The sequence below is a fragment of the Schistocerca cancellata genome, chromosome 8, assembly GCF_023864275.1.
Source record: "Schistocerca cancellata isolate TAMUIC-IGC-003103 chromosome 8, iqSchCanc2.1, whole genome shotgun sequence".
NCBI classification, from domain to species: Eukaryota; Metazoa; Arthropoda; class Insecta; order Orthoptera; family Acrididae; genus Schistocerca; species Schistocerca cancellata.
The window spans coordinates 260,144,970-260,167,377 of NC_064633.1; the positions used below are offsets into that span (position 1 = coordinate 260,144,970).

General features: G+C 42.9%; 1 protein-coding gene and 2 non-coding genes across 3 annotated transcripts in view; 1 reads left to right on the plus strand and 2 right to left on the minus strand.

Annotated features, from left to right (window-relative positions):
* Positions 1 to 22,408, minus strand: part of LOC126094777 (myrosinase 1-like) — a 74,562-nt gene that overhangs the window by 17,840 nt on the left and 34,314 nt on the right. Inside the window, exons 5-8 of the mRNA XM_049909333.1 lie at positions 14,610 to 14,793; positions 9,323 to 9,417; positions 6,875 to 7,022; positions 5,360 to 5,508 (exon numbers count right to left, since the gene is read on the minus strand). Of these exons, the coding sequence (XP_049765290.1) occupies positions 5,360 to 5,508; positions 6,875 to 7,022; positions 9,323 to 9,417; positions 14,610 to 14,793 (576 nt within the window). The remainder of the gene's footprint in view (positions 1 to 5,359; positions 5,509 to 6,874; positions 7,023 to 9,322; positions 9,418 to 14,609; positions 14,794 to 22,408) is intronic.
* Trnat-ugu (transfer RNA threonine (anticodon UGU)) lies at positions 8,342 to 8,415 on the minus strand. Its single transcript has one exon. It is a non-coding gene; the product is annotated as a tRNA-Thr (tRNA).
* Positions 8,765 to 8,838, plus strand: Trnat-ugu (transfer RNA threonine (anticodon UGU)). Its single transcript has one exon. It is a non-coding gene; the product is annotated as a tRNA-Thr (tRNA).

Sequence of the window (22,408 nt, forward strand, 5' to 3'; positions counted from 1 at the left end):
ATGTTAATAACGTTTATTGTACTCAAATAGCTTTAAAACATTACACATAATAAATAGGGAGGTATTAATTTTCATTACTCCTTCGTATATCTTGCGACTATTTCCTGGAACAACTGAATGAAAACGAAACCCTACTGTTTCTTGCGGGGAACGTATATTCACTAAAATTTGGAAGAAACCAGGACCTTCTAAGGGAATGTAAAATACGAGAGACGATTCGTAGCTATGTTCATCAAAGAAACACTTCCCTCTGCCTACTTGCACGATTTAAGACGTATAGCACCTGACAAAAAAGAGAAGCCGGGGGAGGAAAATGGTTCAAATGACTCTTAGCACTATGGGACTTAACATCTGAGGTCATCAGTCCACTAGACTTAGAACTACTTAAACCGAACTAACCTAAGGACATCACACACATCCATGCCAGGGGCAGGATTCGAACCTGCGACCGTGGCGGTCGCGCGGTTCCAGACTGTAGCGCCTAGAACCGGTCGGCCACACCGGCCGGCCCGGGGGAGGAGGAAATTAAATTGCATATGTTGTGAGGGTATGTCACGATTTGATTACTATACTCATAAAAATTTAAAAGAAAATTGAACTATGACTCCGCTTGTCGATAAGACGTGGCACCCCGTCTTTTTCTTCACACATGCACTGATTCGGTTGGGAAGAGTGTCACATAGCCGTCGCATCCTCTTCTGCTACAAGTTGGCTGGTGCCACGCGCGTTTTGTAATGGATGGATCTGGAGATCTCGTTAGCCACGGGTTGACCCAACTACACACACACACATCATAGTGACACATGCCATGTGTGTAAGAGTATTGTCATGCTGAAAAATGGCACCACGGTACTGTCACTTGAGAGGTAATGCATGAGGACTCGGGATATCATGACTTACTCCTGTGCCTTCATATTTCCCTCAATCGGTGTCAGTCATGACCTTAAGTCATATCCGATGGTGTCCCAAACCATGAGGCCAGGAGTATAACCGCTGTGCTCTTCAAAATATTGGAATAATGGGGCCTATCCCCAGGCCGCCGCCATACTCGTCGACGATGGTCAGGTGGGGTGCTGTTGAACTATTATTCATTGCTGACCACTATACATCTACGTCTGCATCTACATATATACTCCGCTAGCCACCAAGCGGTGTGCGGCAGAGGGCACTATTCACGCCCAAGTCATATTTGCACCCCTCTGTTCGACTCGCGGATCGCTCGAGGGAAAAACGACTGTTGAAAGTCTCAGTATGAGCTGTAAGTTCCCTTATCTTTGACTGGTGATCATTGCGCGATTTGAAAGTTGATGGTAATAATATAAGCTCTACATCTTCGGCGAAGATAGAAATTTGGAATTTAGTGAGCAGCCCCTTCCGATTAGCGTGTCGTCTATCTGCAAGTGTGTTCCACTTCAGACTTCCTATGGCATTTGGAACGCTCTCGCGATGGCTAAATGTACCAGTCACGAATCTTGCCACTCTTCTTTGGACCTTCTCAATCTCTTGTATCAGACCCAACTGGTAATGGTCCCATACAGAAGAACAATACTCTAAGACTGGACGAACTACAGTATTGTAAGTAATTTCCTTTGCTGACGGATTGCATCGCTTCAGGATTCTACCAATACACCGCAATCTAGAGTTCGCCTTACCCGTTATTTACGTAATCTGATCGTTCCATTTGAGATCATTTCGAATAGTCACACCCAGATACTTGTCGGATAATACTGCTTCCAAAGACGGTGTATCTATTTTGTACTGTTGTATATCTTGTACAAAGAAGACCAACTGTGTCTCGCATGGCCGCTGTTTCCTAAAACCGTGCTGGTTTCTGCAGATGAGCTTCTCAGAGTCTAGGAATGTCATTATATCTGAACACAAAAAATGTTCCATGATTCTACAACAAATCGATGTCAGTGAAATTAGCCGGTAATAATGTGCATCCGATTTTATATCATTTTTATAGATTGCTATGACCTGGGCCTTCTTCCAGTCCCGTGGAACTTTCGGATGTTCCAATGATCTTTGATAGATGATGGGTAAGAATGGTGCTATATTTGTAGCATAGTCAACATATAATCTTACGGGCACACCGTCTGGGCCTTCCTGGTGTCTAAGGATCTTAATTGTTTTACAATCCCACATACACTAAACACTATGTAAGCCATCCTTGCGTTTGTTCGATAATTCAAAGAAGGAATGGTGTTGCTGTCCTCTACCGTAAACGAGTTTTGAAAGCTAGGTTTAGAATTTATCATCATCCGTTACATTACCCGTACTGTCAGGAAGAAAAGGTATTGAATTACTTGTAGCATCCATTGATTTTACGTACGACCAAAAGATTTTGGGGATACTTTCAGAATCTACAGATAAAATATTGCTTTCAAATCCGTTAAAAGAATCTTTCCTTGACCTTTTGACACATGCTTTCATTTCGCGTAACTTCTGATTGTCAGTGGGGCAGTGACTAAATTTAAAACCACTATGCAAAATTCTCTGCTTTCTCAGCAACTTCCTACTATGTTTGTTGAACCAAGGTGGATCCTTTCCCTCCCCTATATTTTTGCTAGGCACATATTTCTCTAGTACGTGGTGAATAATACCTTTAAATTCCGACGAAAGAAGCTCAATATCTTTGTATCCGCTTTGAATGCTTGGAGCTGACTATCAAGATATTCATTAATGGCTTTCCCAAACAAGAAAACTCTACGCTATTTCTTTGGTTTTTTTTTTTTTTTGCAACTTCCGCTGACGTAGAAGCCACAACGATTTTATGGTCGCTAATACCTTCTTCTAGATTAACTTCCTCAAAAAGATCGGGTCTGTTTGTCGCCAAGATATCTAATATGTTCGCACCTCGAGTTGGTTTTCTAACCAATTGCTCAAGGTTGTATGTTCAGAGCGCTCCTAAAATAACTTCACATGAGTCCTTGCTTCTGTCCCCTGTGATAAACGTGTAATTTTCCCAGTCAATGGGCTCTGATCGTCAGCAGTCCATACTTCACATTCAGGGGAGCACCCAAAATACAGCAGTAAGTGTTGTGGTGATAAAGCAACATATTCATGGGACAATAATTTTTCACTCTGGCTCCTACTGGCTTAGTGGTGCGGGATGACACAGATTGTTGCTGGGTCACATACGAAGGGGCTGCAATGTGCTTGGCGCCAATATGGCGATCCTTGTGGTGTTCAGTTATGTTCACCCGGAACCGTGGCGGCCGACAAATATGGATACTGCACAGTTCGACAAGCCGATGAAATGGAGATTCATATTGATGACCATTACAAACTGTCTGCATTTTTGAGGCTCTCTCACAAACGTCTGCATCATCTCCGTCTCCTTCACAGTGTCCATCCGACGTTTCTTGCTGTTCACGCCCTTAACATACCCTGACAGGCATGGTAACAACACTAAACATGAACAACACTTGATGGTCCTTCTAGCTGCCACAGAGAATTGTAAATCTAATCAGTTATATAACCGCCAATGATGTGTAGGAGTACGATGTTACATTGTCATCCGACAATATCTTCCGGGTTTTTCACAGTTTTTCATCAGGCGTACATACGACTGAAATAACTTCAGTCTGTGTAAAGTCGGCAGCATTGTGAATGGTGGAAGCTCTATTCCTGGTACGCTGCTTAAGCGGCAAATTAAAGTCATATCTCGGCCGAGATGAGCCACACCATCAGTGAAACCATGCTCCTTGTAAAGGCATATGGATGATGAACATCCCCTCCCAACTGGGCAATAAGATGGAAGTAAAATATTCCGTTCTGGAACTGAGGAAGCACCTCAGTCCCATGTAAAGTTTATTTTTGTTTGACAGTTGTATTTTACGTAAATGGTATTCTAATTGTATAGCTGTTTTACAGTGTGCACGGACGGTAGACATTCGAGCATTAGCCTCTCATATCGACCAGAGTCTTGTGTCGAATCGTGATCAACAACGAACTTGACGTACCATTCCACAACGGTGATTCCGACAGACATGCTGCCCCATAGACGTTCTCCATTGCCCGGTGCTTGTCTATCGGGGTTTGTTCTTAGGCAGCTAAGAAAAGAAAGCAGCATGTTGCTCCTTGTTCACACTGCCAAGTTGACTGCACACACCTCGGGAAGACTCGAATACCACACTGATCCTTTGGCTACATGTCGATGCTTATTCACCCTCACCGGAGTTGCGATACATTGAATATGCACCATAGCAACGCCCTCAAATGAAAACTTTTTGATCGCCCTTTACGAGGAACAGTTGCTACCGAATGACAATGACGATACAACAGTAGAAGTGCATGGCAGCAATGCAGAAGAAAGCTAGATGGAAGAAGCTGACTAATCAAGGACGCACTCGAAGGAAGAAAGAAACTGTTAGATATATATATATATATATATATATATATATATATATATATATATATACCTGTGACACAGGTGAATACGAGAAAGCGAGTGAAAATCATTTCGCCTATGCGATTGTATCAACTATAAATAGGCATAATAGTGAATGTAGTGACCAAATAACTCAACATTGTACAATGAACTCACATTCCGGGAGAGGAGGACTGATCTCCACGTTCGGTAATCAAGATTTAAAATGAAATTGTGTAGCAGCCACAAAACACACACACCTCATTATTACCTGTTTCGCTCATCAGATGGGAGCATCTTCACAAATTTAGCAGCCACGGCCACACGTTGTAAGCGTTTGGCTGTGTAAAAATATCTGACGCTTCCGCTTTGCATAAAAAGGCAAATTTAGCGCGTGGCCGTTGGCTGCTACATTGCTGAAGATATTCACGTCTGATGAAACAGACTGGTAAAAAAAAGAAAACTGTAAGCGGCTTGTAGCTACCCCACAACTGTATTTCTTAAGGTCGCTATTCTACCCGCAGGCGATGTCTGATACCGCTCAATCCAAATATAATTTTTCTATTGTTTTTCCTAAGTCGATTAAGGTGAATGCTGAAATTATATTTTCTGAAAAAACCAATCTAAATTTTCTTCCACATACTAACTCATCTCGGTAAACATTATGCTAGCGCTAACTCAAAATCCTCCTTTTCTCGAAACTAAATAAATACATATATACAATATTAATAAAGAAATAAGTAAAATTAGTAGTGTTATAAAAGGAAACAAGAAGAAAATGTAATATTACTGCAAATCCTTCTTTTTAAGACAACTGCAGTGCCATTCGCCACTGACTTTCTTTGCGAATTGAATACTAGGATCACAGTTATTAAATGTTTTCCATGACACCAAAGAATCCATCGGTCGAGACATAGAAACATGAAGGGCTCACTTTCCATGTAACGAAGCAAAATGTACAACAACTCATCGTTGAAGATGTCTTACCCTGAGCCAGCTAGAAGCGCCGTGAGGGTAAGAGTCGTCGCCGTAGTTGATGACGCCAGCATCGTGGTCCTTTGACGGTATGGTTCCAGCGTCACCTGATGCCGTGAGTACCGAAGTGTAATGGTTGATACCGAAGAAATCCGATGTTCCTGGAAAATATTACTATTACTGACTCTTCACAATGTGCTCGTTTTCCAAAATACAAGAAGAATTCTGACGCATATGGGAGATAAATCCGTAATAACAGGCAGCGTATAAAATACTGTGTAAGTTATTTACATCATGCTTTTTTCGTGCCACAGTGACACTAGCTTTTAGTGGTCCTGATAAAGTATCCGAGCAACTTGCGCTCTCAGAACGACATGTAGTATGTTAGTCTGAATTAGCCTGAATATCTTTTTATGAAGTATTTTTTGATATAGTTTAATTTGCTGTAAGTGTTGCATAATTTGTGATAGCTGTGGATTTTGTCGTAGGTTAGTTGGTATGGGACAAATGTGTCAGCGTAGTGGGTTAATGTTTGACTGGGGTGAAACCAATGAAGTGTCACATGAGGATCTTCTATGGATTTGTGAATTATGTAGTTGACGCAAAAAAAACTGTGGAAAAGGGAAGAAAGTCTAGTGCCCTTCAGGCAGAATTATAAGTGGCATATTGTGAATTAGATATGTTGAGTGGGGAAAGAGATAGTCGGAACTTTGGAGTAGGTGAGAAGTAATACGCAAAAGGAGAAAACCTCAAAAATTACATGGAAAATTCGGTTAGCATTCAGTTTCACTTCTCACCTGAAGTAAAAGAAGATTTTTCAGCCAGTTCTTTTTGGCTAACAAGGGAACCTCCCCATCGCAGCCCTCTCAGATTTAGTTATAAGTTGGCACAGTGGATAGGCCTTGAAAAACTGAACACAGATCAATCGAGAAAACAGGAAGAAGTTGTGTGTAACTACGAAAAAATAAGCAAAATATACAAACTGAGTAGTCCATGCGGGAGGTATGCAATATCAAGGAAAGTCTGGGCTCAGTAGCGCCGTGGTTCCGTGGTTAGCGTGAGCAGCTGCGGAACGAGAGGTCTGTGGTTCAAGACTTCAGTTGGCTGGAGATCTTAATTTTTTATTTTCAGTTTATGTGACAAACTCATGTCTTCATGGAATATGTAACAGTAACTTCATGGAATATGTAACAGTTGGCACAGCAAGTCTTAAATCTAACCAAGTATCATTTCCTCAGGTGAAGTCTCCCTCTTCCATGATCCAGTTGTTTTTTAGGAACTAATATCCTGTAAAAAAAGCTAGTGCTGCGTGTACTTGCACGATTGTGACTCAAAAACAATCAGTTCACTATCGCTAAATTTAGGCCAGTATGCCATGGTGGAATACGTAAACGGGCAGCATGTAACCATTAACCGAAACTGATCTTCTACGCACATTCTGTGAATCTACTCATTGCATATCTTTTCGACAAAAAAATTCGTTCTAGTCATATGTGGAACATGTAACTAGGTAATTAAGTAACTAACCCTTGATGTAGGCCACTTCGTCACTGGTGAAGGAAGGCAGCCTGGAGCGTGGTCTTCCCTCTGCGGCGCTGTTGGCGTCCACACGCTCCCGCATCACTGGAGGGTAGTCGCCCTCCTCGGTGAAGATGGGGTGAGCGTAGAGTCCAACCTGAGGAGCAAAGACACAAATGCATTATACATTACCACGTGTATTGGTGCCACAGTTTATCTGCAGCTGTAATGTACCGGGCGATCAATTCATTTTCTGGATGTATTCTGTGGGACACAACTGAAGGTTCACTACGTCACAGAGGTTTGAAATTCGGCTCAAAGGCGCCTACTGCCTTCCTCTGTAATACTGCAAAAGCGTGGAGCCCTGAAACATCATCCTCGGGCTCGGAGACGCTTCAGATAGCAAGGTGTCGACACGTACTAAGAAAAAAGGCCGGAACTTAGAATTCTATGTGAGCTGTACGGTGGGTTAACGATGTCACAATTGCACTAAATGCCACTACACTTCTGTCCAAAGCCACAGTGTACGATTCACACGCTTGTCTCGCAGTCATATGTTATTCGACACTTTATTTGAGTGGTCAAGGCTGTAAACCTGGTTGGTTAGGAAGAAGTTAAAGTTTGTGATGTCTGAAGATGGGCGTAATCCCGAAACGCGTAACATGCTCTAATAAATGAGTGATATACATTTCATGACTTTATTGTGATTGTACAGCATTGGTTGCTAATAATTAAGAATAGCTAAACTAGCAAACTAAAAACCTACTCCTAGGTTAGGCTGAATTATAGTTTGAGTGATTCACTTGCGCATGAGTGATTCACTTGCGCAGTCCTCAGATAAGTAAAGAATAATTTGCTTCACAGTACAGAATTGCGTTACTGGTCCTGATACAAAATAGACGTTCAACCTTATATTTAAACTGTGTTGTACATCCGTAACGTCTAATTGTTACTCACATGATATCATAACGAAACGTGAATAGTATTTAAACACTCGAGTTTAGCCATATATTAACAGTAATTGCGGGGTTATGATCCACTATCTTCCTGAAACAAACAAATAAATAAAATATCATCACGTGTTACAGACAGTGGATTATTCAAAAAGTCTCTGTTTCTCTTTAGATACGTAACGTATCAGCATTTATGTGTAATTTTCCTTCTAAATTTGAAAAATGAGATGGGAAGGTATCACTTGATGTGCCGCTTACGTCACCACCCTCATTAATGACGTGCCTCTGGTTTCTAACTCTACGATACACAGGAAATGTAGAGTTACACCAGATTCCAAAGAGCCCAGTTACGTTCAGATGATGCTTGGTAATCGTTGTGTTAACAAGTCGTAATGCCTTTCTCCTTAATTTTAACGTGATTGGTATTACGGAGACATATGACAAGCTAAATGATGAGTAATTGACAACCTCTGCTGCCGACAGGCGTTGTTGATATACCTCGATGTGGACAGCTGAAAATGTGTGCCCCGACCGGGACTCGAACCCGGGATCTCCTGCTTACATGGCAGACGCTCTATCCATCTGAGCCACCGAGGACACAGATGAATAGTGCGACTGCAGGGACTTACCCCTTGCACGCTTCCCGTGAGACTCACATTCCCAACTGTCCACAATTCTACATATGTATTGTACTTTATAGACATTTGCCCACCCACTGTCTTCGTATATATAGTTAAAGGCTACCCAGCCATTGACCTTCGTCTGTGCGAATGCGCACAGGTTGCCAAAACTCTTACGGGAATCGCCAAAGCGTGCGCGAGTGATGAGTGGGTGGACGAATGTCTATAAGGTACAATGCATATGTAGAATTGTGGACAGTTGGGAATGTGAGTCTCACGGGAAACGTGCAAGGGATAAGTCCCTGCAGTCGCGCCATTCATCTGTGTCCTCGATGGCTCAGATGGATAGAGCGTCTGCCATGTAAGCAGGAGATCCCGGGTTCGAGTCCCGGTCGGGGCACACATTTTCAGCTGTCCACATCGAGGTATACCAACAACGCCTGTCGGCAGCTGAGGTTGTCAGTTAGTCATCATTTATTCCCAAGAAAAGCTGCACGGTCATCAACAGTAACTGTTCTTTCGAGAGCAAGATACTGTCCTCGTATAAATGACGAGCTTCTAAATTCTTAGGTAGTGATATTGGTTCAGGATGATTGAAACATATTTTCAAAAGCTGGTCTATGGTTACAATGGAAATGGACTTGCGTGGAATAATGGTACGACAAAAGACGCAATGGAATGGACTTGCAATACACATGATACGTCTCAATGAGAACTTCCTTGTCTGCGGAAGAAAAAAAAAAAAAAGATGGAATAATAGCAGCAGTTTGCTCGCCACTGACTCCCGTTCGAAAGACCAAGTCTGAAGTAACGCGGCGTCTCTGACAGGTTTAGAATTAAGAGACGCTTCTCTGAGAGGACGTTTCGTTGAAAGTGAACAATACCTGGAACTGGAGGGCGCGTTCGGCTGCTTCGATGTCTTCGGTTGAGTTGCTGGCTGGTTCGTTCCAGTCGCTGTTCAGCGTGATGCCCACGTAACCTGAAATAAGAAAAATACGAAGTTTTATAGTTCAATTCATTAATCTAGCAAATCGAATGCGACTGCCTATCACTCCACAGCTGCGAATATCATCGTCATTCGTGGCCCGAAATTATGACTCCGATCGAAGTGGGTTACTATGATCAGTGCTTGAAAAAGAGTGCATGGCTAATACGGCTGTAATATAATCAAATACTCAGTTTAACTCTGACGTTAGTAAATACTGTTGTTTTCGTAGAAGTAATGTTCAGTACTTGAAATAAAAACTTTGAGTCTACATCGTAATGTCTGCTCGACGTCGTGGTCACGTAGAAGGAGTACGAGTACCAGCTGTTGAAACAAACCATCTCGGCGTTCGTACACTACTGCCCTTGAAGTGGTAAACTGACTCTGAAAGTTAGGAGAGTCTCCGATAGTCAATGACACGACGATGCAGAAGGCAATGGAAACCGTATCATTACGGGCACATAAAGTTTCTTCACAATGATATGATATTTATAACTGAATAAGTAACTTGGTGATCTCTCCAACCGCAAAAGATTCAGGATTACTCACTGATTCGAATCTTTTTTTCGGGGGGGGGGGGGGGGAGAGGGCGGAGGCGGAGGCGGAGGGAGGGCAGGGAGGCAACAGGCAAGGGAAGTTAACCATGAAGAAAGGATTAAAAGACCAACGAAAGGGTAACACGACATGGCAAGAGGAAAGCAAGAGTCTGAAAAGTGCTAGGATACTTCTCATCACAATCAAAAGCAAACCAACGCCAACAAAAATAGTTCGGGTGTATACGCCCATGTCTCAGTCAGAAGATGTAGAGATAAATAAAAATGGTATGAGGTTGTCTGATGTGTAATTCACTATGGAAGGGGAGATGAAAATCCATTAATGACGGTTATTGTAGATCTGTAATTATGGAAAGAATAGAAGGAGGAGTCACTGGAGTAAACGGGTTTGATAGTACTAATGAGAGAAAAGAAAGTCTGCTAGATTTCTGCAACAAATTTCAGGCAGTAAAGGCGAGTAAACTGTCACAGAATCAGGGGAGGGAAAGGTATGCTTTGAAAAGGTCTGGAAACAAGGGAAAATTTCAACTGGATTACGTCTCAAAAATGAGATCGACAGGAAGTGCAAAATGGCTAAGCACGATTGGCTAGAGGACAAATGTAAGGATGTAGAGGCTTATTTCACTAGGGGTAAGATAGTACTGCCTACAGGAAAATTAAAGAGACCTTTGGAGAAAAGAGAGCCACTTGTATGGATGTCAAGAGCTCCGATGGAAACCCAGTTCTAAGCAAAGGAGGGAAAGCAGAAATGTGGAAGGAGTATAGAGAGGGTCTATACAATGGCGATGTTCTTGAGGACAATATTATGGAAAAGGAAGAGGATGTAGATGAAGATGAAATGGGAGATATGATACTGCGTGAAGAGTTTCACAGAGCACTGAAAGACCTGAGTCGCAACAAAGCTCCGGGAGTAGACATCATTCCATTAGAACTACTGACACCCTTGGGAGAGCCAGTCCTGACAAAACTCTACCATCTGGTGAGCAAGATGTAATAGACAGGCGAAATACCCTCAGACTTCAAGAAGAATATCATAATACCAATCCCAAAGACAGCAGGTGTTGACAGATGTGAAAACTAACGAACTATCAGTTTAATAAGTCACTGCTGCAAAATACTAACACGAATTCTTTACAGACTTATGGAAAAACTAGTAGAAGCCGACCTCGGGGAAGATCAGTTTGGATTCCGTAGAAATATTGAAACACGTGAGGCAATACTGACACTACGACTTATCTTAGAAGTTAGATTAAGGAAAGGCAAACCTACGTTCCTAGCATTTGTAGACTTAGAGAAAGCTTTTGATGTTGACTGGAATACTCTCTTTCAAATTTTGAAGGTGATATGGGTAAAATACAGGGAGCGAAAAGCTATTTACAATTTGTACAGAAGCCAGATGGTAGTTATAAGAGTCGAGGGGCATGAATGGGTAGCAGTGGTTGGGAAGGGAGTGAGACAGGGTTGTAGCCTATCCCCGATGTTATTCAATATGAATATTGAGCAAGCAGTAAAGGAAACAAAAGAAAAATTCGGAGTAGGTATTAAAATCCATGGAGAAGAAATAAAAACTTTGAGGTTCACCGATGACATTGTAATTCTGTCAGAGACAGCAAAGGACTTGGAAGAGCAGTTGAACGGAATGGATAGTGTCTTGAAAGGAGGATATAAGATGAACATCAACAAAAGCAAAACAAGGATAATGGAATGTAGTCAAATAAATTCGGGTGATGCTGAGGGAATTAGATTAGGAAATGAGACACTTAAAGTAGTAAAGGAGTTTTGCTATTTGGGGAGCAAAATAACTGATTATGGTCGAAATAGAGAGGATATAAAATGTAAACTGGCAATGGCAAGGAAAGCATTTCTGAAGAAGAGAAATTTGTTAATATCGAGTACAGGTTTAAATGTCAGGAAGTCGTTTCTGAAAGTATTTGTATGGAGTGTAGCCATGTATGGAAGTGAAACATGGACGGTAAATAGTTTGGACAAGAAGAGAATAGAAGCTTTCGAAATGTGGTGCTACAGAAGAATGCTGAAGATTAGGTGGGTAGATCACATAACTAATGAGAAAATATTGAATAGGATTGGGGAGAAGAGAAGTTTGTGGCACAACTTGACTTGAAGGGATCGGTTGGTAGGACATGTTCTGAGGCATCAAGGGATCACCAGTTTAGTATTGGAGGGCAGCGTGGAGGGTAAAAATCGTAGAGGGACACCAAGAGATGAATACACTAAGCAGATTCAGAAGGATTTAGGTTGCAGTACGTACTGGGAGATGAACAAGCTTGCACAGGATAAAGTAGCACGGAGAGCTGCGTCAAACCAGTCTCAGGACTGAAGACCACAACAACAACAACAACAACAACAACGTCACAGTAACACAGAGATTCGTATTTTAGATATTGGGTTGTAAAGCGTACACAGGAGCATATACAGACTAGCATCACAGTTCGGTAACGATGAGTATACTAAAGATTATGAGAATCGTCCGGAAAGTCAGTGCGGAATTTTTGATATGTAAAAAGTGAATGACAGAGGGATCGAAATACGTCCTTGTGGTAGCCCAGTGTTTTGATTCTTCTGTAACCTCATCTTGTTGCCCATTAGTGCTTCGAAAAATCGGTTACTGAGCATATCATTCAAGAGACTGACAATTTTTAGGCTTTGTATGAGTTGTATAACTTTCAGTGTGACACGTTTGTGCCCTGATAGTATCATATGCAACATTCAGATCAATCAGTGAGACTGTAATGTCTCTCGATTCTGTTACTCGACTTCTATGACGGTTGTTAGAGTGAAGACTTGATCTGTGCACCTGTGGTTAGGTCTGAATTCTGCCTGTTCAACCGGCACATTTGCGAACATCTTGTGACAGGGCCTATTGCACAAGATTCTTTCCAGGAGCTTATACAACATACTAAGTAAAGTTATGGGTCAATAACTTTCTGACTTATTTGCTGTACTTGGTTTCGGTAAGGCTACAGCTTTCGTCCGTTTCATTTTATGCGGTATGGTTCCAGTTCTCATAATGTCTGTGAACAGTTCAGCCAGCCACTTTTTCATATGCTTGATGCAGTGCAAAAGAAGAATTCTGCGTGAATGACACCGGGACTTGAGGCTTTCCCCAATTCGGTTGTTGGCCTGATCATCACATTCTCCAGGTCCATCACTCACTGGAAACAGGTGGTCATGGGTAGTTGAAAGACTGGCACACTGTCATTTGCCAGCGATCGCAATTGACTGACTCTGGGATAGTAATCAGACAACAAGATATGACCTACCTGCGTATATGTCGTACAAGCTCATTGTGACTCAATGCCCATCCAGGTTAGTGCTGTTGTTACTACAGGTGTTAAATGTTGCCTCCTGTGTACTCCCAATTAAATTACGTATTTCTATTATGGTATTCTACAGAGATCGTCGTGCACGCCAGAACTGGCAACGGCACGTCGATACCGCAGACATTAGCGATTCCGCGCAGCTATCCGCAACGAAGAAGACACGCCCTCTTTCTCAGCACAGCACTGCTCTTGCATTGAGAGTAGAGTCAGGCAAGGAAGCTCTGTGTCCCAGTTTGTGACCTCAATTAAAGCTGGTTACATCGTCGGTTAGGATTAAAGTGTTATAGAAGTCTCAGGTGGAAATGTATTTTCGTAAATGTTGAAAATTGTACTTCAAGATTAGTGCATCCAGCAATGCTTCAGTTGACTATGGTAGTTGTAAATTATGAGGCACTCCTGTGGCAAAGGATTGTATGAATTTAAGTAAACCTTTTTATTCATCAATGTAATAAAATGAACTAAAATTGCATACGTTGTACCAGGGTTGTCCAGAAATAAGTTCCGATGGGTCGCGAAGTGGAGACCACACTGAAAACCCGATGAAGCTTTGCGCAGATGTGTTGGGCAGTGTCTCTAGTATGACCATCGATCGTATCAAGACGCTCTTTTCAGTTGTGAGGGCACTGTGAGCCAGTAAAGGTGCCTAGAACAATGATGTCTCCCACCATGTAGGAGGGCCCGCTAAGGAGCTTCGCCTTAATGAATGCAGCCCACCTAACACAACTGCCACGCGCTTCCTTCTTCATGGCAATTCTCATGCGTACTCTGCAGGGGCATTGAAGACCCTCCTGCAGCCTTTTCGATGGGAAGTGTTCGATCACCCACAATGCAGCCCTAATTGGCTCGTCCTGATTATCATCTCTGTTCACACGAAACGCTGAATACGAAGACAATACTTGGGTGTAGGCTACGCGCTATAGACCAGCGTAGAGAATTATCGGAAAGCACATGAGGCTGCTTTCTATGACGATGGTGTAGGAAATTTGGTATAACGCTCCGACAAATGTGTAAGTCGTCGCGGTGACTATGTAGAGAAGTATGTAGAAAGTGTAGCTAACTCTTGCAAATAAAATGTTTCTGATTTTCACTGTGGTTTCCCTTTAGTGACCGATTGGAACTTAGTTTCTGGACAACCCTCGTAGTTAAGAAGATCCACCTCCCAGACCAATCAGAGAACCAGTAGTTATGGTCATCTGGTGATAACACGTACTCTACTGTATACCGACAATAAGAAGAGTTTTAGTGTTGCAACTTCTATGTCCATCGGTGTAGTCTCTTCTGCAGAACTTACCTTGCTGTGTGGCCTTGTATTGCTCTTGGTACAGGTGGTAGACGCGCGCATGCGCCTTGATGACCGTGTGGGCCGACAGGTAATCGCCGATACCTGGAGCAGGTTGGCTGGGGGCCTGCCCGCCCTGGCTGGCGTAGCCACTCACGAACACAGCAGGCTCGTTGAAAGTTATCCAGAACTTCACCTGCACGATAAGTGCAGGCGTAAACATGAGGATTATCTCGTGACAATTAGAAATTTCTGACACACCCGGCTTTGAGCGCGGATTTCTCGCTTATCGTCATTAGTCACCTTAATCTTTACGCTATCTCTGTCAATGTCACTGGTGTTTCCACCTGTGATTTCTGAACACTTCTGCTAGAGATTTTTTCACGTGTATGCAGGAGTAGCATCTTTAGCATCTCTGTGGCGAAGGGGGGGGGTGGGGGGTGGATGGAGGAGTCGGCAGCGAACGAAGTGGCTTACCCTAATACAATTGTTCCTGGTCGTCTAGCAATAGCGAGAGGTCGCGGGTTCGTAGCCAGACCACATAAAGGAAATTTTCATTCTGCGTTTAATCTATCTCTCAGCAATATGAGAAGTCACCAGCTATGGCATGTGCTTCGGATTCCACTTAAGCTCTAGATCCCCTCTCCTCGGTCCGATAAATGGCGTAAAAATGGTTCAAATGGCTCTGAGCACTATGGGACTTAACATCTGATGTCATCAATCCTCTAGAACTTAGAACTACTTAAACCTAACTAACATAAGGACATCACACACATCCATGCTCGAGGCAGGATTCGAACTTGCGACCGTAGAGGTCGCGCGGTTCCAGACTGAAGCGCCTAGAACCACTCGGCCACACCTGCCGGAATGGCGTAGAGACACACAACTCGTTGAAGTGGCGTACAACTGAAAAACGTTACGCCCGACCATTGAACCCCACATTATTATTACTCTGCAACAGGTGATACTTTTGAAGCACAACTAAATGCACTAAGATGGAACAGACAGCAGGATCATATGACCCCTTACCAATGTTATTTAAAATGTGTTGCATATTTTTACCGATATTCTCCAAATACCCACGTTTCCTAATGCTATTTACAATACGTTGCATTTTTTATCGATATTCTCCAAATACCCACATTTCCGTTGAAGATAAACTGCCAGAAGAAAAGCAATTTGGCTTTTTAGAAGTTTCCAGGTCACTCAAGATTTATTATTGTAACAGTGCATATGGAGTACATGAAATGATTACACACACAAATCAGTGGCACGAGAGGTTCTGAGGTACTAGCTATCGACCCTAGCTGGAACACCCGTATTGGTACGTGGTATAGCCTCCATGGGTGGCAATGCACGCGCTGACTCTGGCATCCAGTCGATCGGGCAAGTAGAGATTATTGATACATTATGTCACACCTGATCGACTTGCTCTCGTAGTTCTGTGAAACGCACGAGTCACTTCTCGTCCCATCATGTCCCAGACTTGATCGATTGGAGACAAGCCGGTCGGTGTGGCCGAGTGGTTCTAGGCGCTACAGTCTGGAACCGCGCGACGGCTACGGTCGCAGGTTCGGATCCTGCCTCGGGCCTGGATGTGTGTGATGTCCTTAGGTTAGTTAGGTTTAAGTAGTTCTAAGTTCTAGGGGACTGATGACCTCAGCAGTTCAGTCCCATTGTGCTCAGAGCCATTTTTGATTGGAGACAGGAGCGGGCCCTGTACTGGGCAGGGAAGTTTCTGCACGCCCTGCAAAGCACGTTGAGTTTCATAGGTAGTGCATCTGGGCGAGCATTGACCTGTTGGAACAACACATCACTTTACTTTTGCAAGAACGGCAAAAGAACTGGTCTAACAATATTCTACATATACCGGCCGGTTAGCGTCCGCTCCAGAAACATCTAATGTGACCGAGAGTTGTAGGTTATCGCACTCCAGACCATAAGGCCTGGGGTAGGACCAATGTGTACTAGACAGAGCTCTCGAAACAGCGCACACCAGGTCGGCGTCGTACACACAAACGACCATCACTTCATCTACATCTACATCAACATCTACATGATTACCCTGAAATTCACATTTAAGTGCTCGGCAGAGGGTTCATCAAACCACAATCATACTATCTCTCTATCATTTCACTCCCGAACAGCGCGCGGGAAAAACGAACACCTAAACCTCTCTGTTCAAGCTCTGATTTCTCTTATTTTATTTTGATGATCATTTCTACCTATGTAGATTGGGCTCAACAAAATATTTTCGCATTCGGAAGAGAAAGTTGGTGACTGAAATTTCGTAAATAGATCTCGCCGCGACGAAAAACGTCTTTGCTTTAATTACTTCCATCTCAACTCGTGTATCATATCTGCCACACTCTGTCCCCTACTACATGATAATACAAAACGAGCTACCCTTTTTTGCACCCTTTCGATGTCCTCTATCAGTCCCACCTGGTAAGGATCCCACACCGTGCAGCAATATTCTAACAGAGGACGAACGAGTGTAGTGTAAGCTGTCTCTTTAGTGGACTTGTTGCATCTTCTAAGTGTCCTGGCAATGAAACGCAACCTTTGGCTCGCCTTCCCCACAATATTATCTATGTGATCTTTCCAACTGACGTTGTTCGTAATTTTAACACCCAGGTTGAATTGACAGCCTTGAGAATTGTACTATTCATCGAGTAATCTAATTCCAACGGATTTCTTTTGGAACGCATGTGGATCACCTCACACTTTTCGTTATTTAGCGTCAACTGCCACACCATACAGCAATCTTTTCTAAATCGCTTTGCAACTGATACTGGTCTTCGAGTGACCTTACTAGACGGTAAATTACAGCATCGTCTGCTAACAACCTGCATGCAGGTAAATTCTGCTTTCATCGCTGAAGACCATGGTGCGCTATTTCACCTTCCAAGTGATCCTTGACTACACCAGTCGCGCAGTGCACGTTGGTACTGTAGCGTGAGTGGAATATGAGCTAGAGCCGAACGTGCAAATAGTCCCACCTTTAATAACCTGTTCACAACCATGTTGACACATCTGGGCTCCCAAATCCTCTTATCTGTGCTGTAGTAGCCGTCCGGTCTGCCACTGCTGCCCTTACAGTGCGACGCTTGGCTGTCGTCTGTGCTGAACGGTCGTCCAGAATCGTCCAGGGGTGTGAGAATTTTGCGCGACCACTGATACCAACATCGTTGTACGATTATAGCGGCAGGTCCAGCTTGTATGGCAATTCTCAAATTACCATTCCTAAACTCGGAACACAATTTGTACCCTTCCAATTCTTCTTCGTCTTCGTGGCGTGGTCGCCTGTTTGCTTCACACGTTACAACACTCTGAGCCTTCTGGCTGTGAACATTCCCTATTAAAGGATATACAGAGATGGCGCACTGGTTGCTATATCATTGCGCTATTTGAGGCCAAATGACGTTGAAACTATTATCAGTACATTTACTATCCCCAAGTGGCATACGCTGTCATTGGATCAAAATCGACGTCGTCTTTCCAGCTGTACAATCTTTTCTTCTCGCTGAGTACATGGAAGTACGTGGTTTTAAACCTTTAAAAATTACTGCAGTACATTATTTTAACATGAGTACGCCGTAGACGACAGTGATGTCTTAAACGAACATTTCGTTAATGGCGGTAGACAGCACCAGGCAGCAATACTTTTTATGAAATGGGTGAGACGGACGTATATTTTAATCTCTTCATGGAAAAATGTAATGCAGCCAGTTACACTTACCTGTTATAGTAAAGTTTATTCTTTGTAAACAAATTTAATTTAAAAATTCAGGATCAAGTGTACATGCTATAGTTTTAATGGAGCATTATTTTGGTGAATATGTCATATGGAGAGAATCTCGGTTCCAGTTCAGTCCTGGGTTAGCTTCTTTTGTCACTATGTGCTTCTTACACTATATGTTCAGCAAATCTGAACGGCTTCGTTTTTGTCTACTTCACTGATTTCTTACCAACGGCCTTGCCGTGGTGGTAACACCGGCTCCCGTCAGATCACCGAAGTTAAGCGCTGTCGGGATGGGCTTTCACTTGGATGGGTGACCATCCGGTCTGCCGAGCACTATAGGCAAATGGGATGCACTCAGCCCTTGTGAGGCAAACTATGGAGCTACCTGATTCAGAAGTAGCGACTCCGGTCTTGTAAACTGACATACGGCCGGCAAAGCGGTGTGCTGACCACATGCCCCTCCATATCCGCATCCCGTGACGCCAGTGGCCTGAGGATGACACGATTGCCGGTCGGTACCGTTGAGCCTTCCAGAGTTTTTCACTGATTTGTTCCCCATTCGACTATTGATTTTACTTCAGTAGATTTAATGCACTTCGTAAATGTAAACATTTATGTGGGAATCGCTCGAGGTACACCGACAGGTAATTTTGCTTTAGCCGATATCGCCCTGTTAAGAAAGATGTTCTGAGGCCTCCTTCTAGGATGTTATCAAGCCAGTCATAAAGCTAGTTCAGTACTACGTAACCTTGTATTTTATACTCCAATAAATATTACGGAATTTTATTGGACGGCTTTCGGAAATGAAGAAACATGTTTTGAACCTGGATGCCATTATTTATAACGCCGAGGATTCGTTCGATGAAGAGACTGAGCTTGGTTTCGTAAGATCTCGGTTTGCTGTATCAACGTTTCTCGTACTGAGGAGATTCTCGTTTTCCAATATGTTCATAACATACTAACATAAAACATGTTCCATAGTTTTACAACAGTTTTCGTCGGCTACGTCAGAGGTTCTTACGAACTATTAACCTTAGTGTAGACGAACAGTTCTGATCTGCAGAAGATATGCAACTAACAATAGTAGAATATCATATATTTCCGTAGCGTAAGATAGACTAAACGATTCAATCAGTGCAATGCGCCGGCCATTGTAGAATTTTATCTCGCCGATACATAAGCATTCTATGAGATTATTCTTCTATGTACTGACCGCACCCCTACGTGTCGCTGCTATAATCATTAGGTAATTTGTTCACTTTATTCGCACCTTTAAAACTTCCTTTTCATGCTTTTTAAGACTATTGGTGTGTTTTTGTTTATTTTTTCCTTATTTTTTCCTTATTTTTAGATCGGATAATGGCTGTAAAGTCGAAACCGGTAATCAGTTTTAATAAAGTAGCATGTGGTCATTAATTGACCTTTGTAATCCATAAAGTTGTACTGGTTGTGCAGTGAAGGAGTACCTGACTTTAGAATGAAATATCTCAAAAACTCAGATCGATAGTTGCGCCCAACAAAAGGCATGTTTATTGTAAATGAAAAAAAGCCTTATATAAAAAAGTTATGCAGAAGTTTCGGATTAGTTCGAAAAGCTACTAATGGAAGACGCTGTACGCTGTGCAGCTCGTACAGTATCAGAGTGCATGATTAAACTCGTCCTCTGCAAGCAGTCTTTGCAGTAGCATCACAATCCTTGTGAAAAGTCCACCAATCGCAGCACAGAGGTGGCACAAGAGAACAGTGAAATTTGCCATCAAATCCTGTGGAATCTCAACGCAAATAGATTCAGATGCCACTCGGGCGCCGATTCAAGCTCGTGGTTTCGGTAGACAGTGCCTTTCAATTCGCCCACAAAAAGTACTGATGAGGAGTTAGATTAGGCGAATATGTAGGTCAGTCCATCCCTGTGCCAGTAGATTTACAATAATTCAACGCAATGACTCTGTTCCCTATGTATTCATCAAGAAAGCAAGACAGCTGTTCAGAGCGATGTGGTCTTGCCCCAACTTGCATCTTCCTGCAAAGCTATGTGGTGACAAATTTTTTCCCAAATTGAAACTTAACGTTCACTAGTGATCGTATCTCGCATGAAGGAAGAGTCAGTAATACCTCTGCTGCATACCGCAGTAGTACCAGTAACGTTGGGAGAATGCCGTGGTTTCGTTTCACACAAATGGGGATTTTGGGAACTCCAAAATCACCAGTTTTTTTGTTAATGACCCCATTCAGGTGGAACTATGATTCATCTGCCAACCAGATACAACTGAGATCTAATTCTTCATTATCAGTCAATATGAGTCCCTGGTTCTCAAAGTCATCCTACTGTTGCACGTCTGGTATAGGTATGCACTGATGGCTTTGAATTTTGAATGGGAATATGTGTACGCCCTGTCTTAGTATTTTCTGCGTTCTCGAAAGCTTCAACTTAGTCTCTGCTGCTGTTTATTCCTCGGATGGATTTCATTGGAATTTGCTGAATGACTCCAGAGGCCGTGGCAACATTTTCAGGGGAGCTACGGTTTGCCCAGAGCCAACATTCCTCGCTAGATAATCAGCCACGCTGTCTGTCCGTTGGAATTTGACTAGGAGCTCGTGAATGGTTTCCGCATTGGGCACTTTTGGAACATTAAATCATGTTTACAAACTGCGCCTTGTTTCCGCACACTAAACACATTGTTCAATGGAATACACGAGTTCAACCTCTTGCTTCGGTACACTAACCTCCTTCCATGTTTGAACAGTGGAACTGATCCCTCCGAGCTGAGCGCACTATTTATGGGCACCACGTATTACAATTACAGCGCCATCTGCTAGAAACTTTTCCAACTATTTCGGAACTTCAGTATAAGTTCTGCATAAAATTGCTGCAGACTTCACAATAAACGTATCGTTTGTTGCGCTCCACTATCGATCTTACTTTTCGAGATATTTAATTTTGAAATTAGGGACTACTTTGCTGGACACCATGTATGACTTTAGTTATTGTTCCGAAGCCCCTTACTTCATCACGAACTTCATCTTTTGATAGGAAACATTGTCGCCTGATTCCGCGCCAGAGTGTAAGAACTACTGCACTAAGTGGTCCAATCACCTTAATGTGACCACCGCTTATTTTCGACGTCAACGTGCAATAACCACTCTCAGACAGCAGGTGGCAGCACTAGCTGCGCAGATTATATAAGGCATGTTGGAAGAAGGCGAGTGGGGGCAAACAGTGCAGTCGTCGTCGTAATGCGGAAACGGAGCAATTCATGTGACCTTCAAATGTTTTGTAACCTGTTAGCATGCAATTTAAACAACTGCCTCTCACTGTATTGTCGTCGAAGTTTGTATACAAGGCATTCGTATCTCCTAGCTCCGACTTCCAGACTTGATGTCCACTGTGTCCTTGGTCGCTCTACGTGTCCAACTGCTTTTGCATTGTACTTCAGGATTTCTTCTAGTACGCCATCACTTACTTTTTTGGTTTTTTTTATTTCTCATCCATCTCTGTGTTCAGCTATTGTTCCACTGCTTAATAGCATCGTTAATAGCATGTACATTCAACTCATTGTCAGCATCTTCACTGCTTATGTGCACCCCTCCTGTCTTTTCAAGCATTTTACCCGTGCCCACGCCTGTCATATACCATATTTAAATCTGGCTTCCATACAACAGTAAATGGAAATGAAATGAGCGTATGGTATTGCTGGCCGGAAGGTCCCATTCGGTGAAGTTCGGCCGCCCAGTGCAAGTCTTATTTCATTCGACGCCACATTGGGCGACTGGCGCGCCAGTGATGAGGATGAAATGATAATGAGGACAACACAACACCCAGTCCACGAGCGGAGAATATCTCCAACCCGGCAGGGAATAGAACCCTCGCCCCCTTGCATGAGAGGCAAGCACGTTACCACGCAGCTAAGCAGGTGGACACAAACAACAGTAATTGTGTTGCCATAGCATTACAAAATTTTGTCTTGTATTTTTGTAGTCAAATGTGTTTCTGTTGTTCCAAAAAACTAAACTTCGTGATCAGATACTGAAAAACATGTGATGTCGACCGACGCTCAAATTTTTCCAC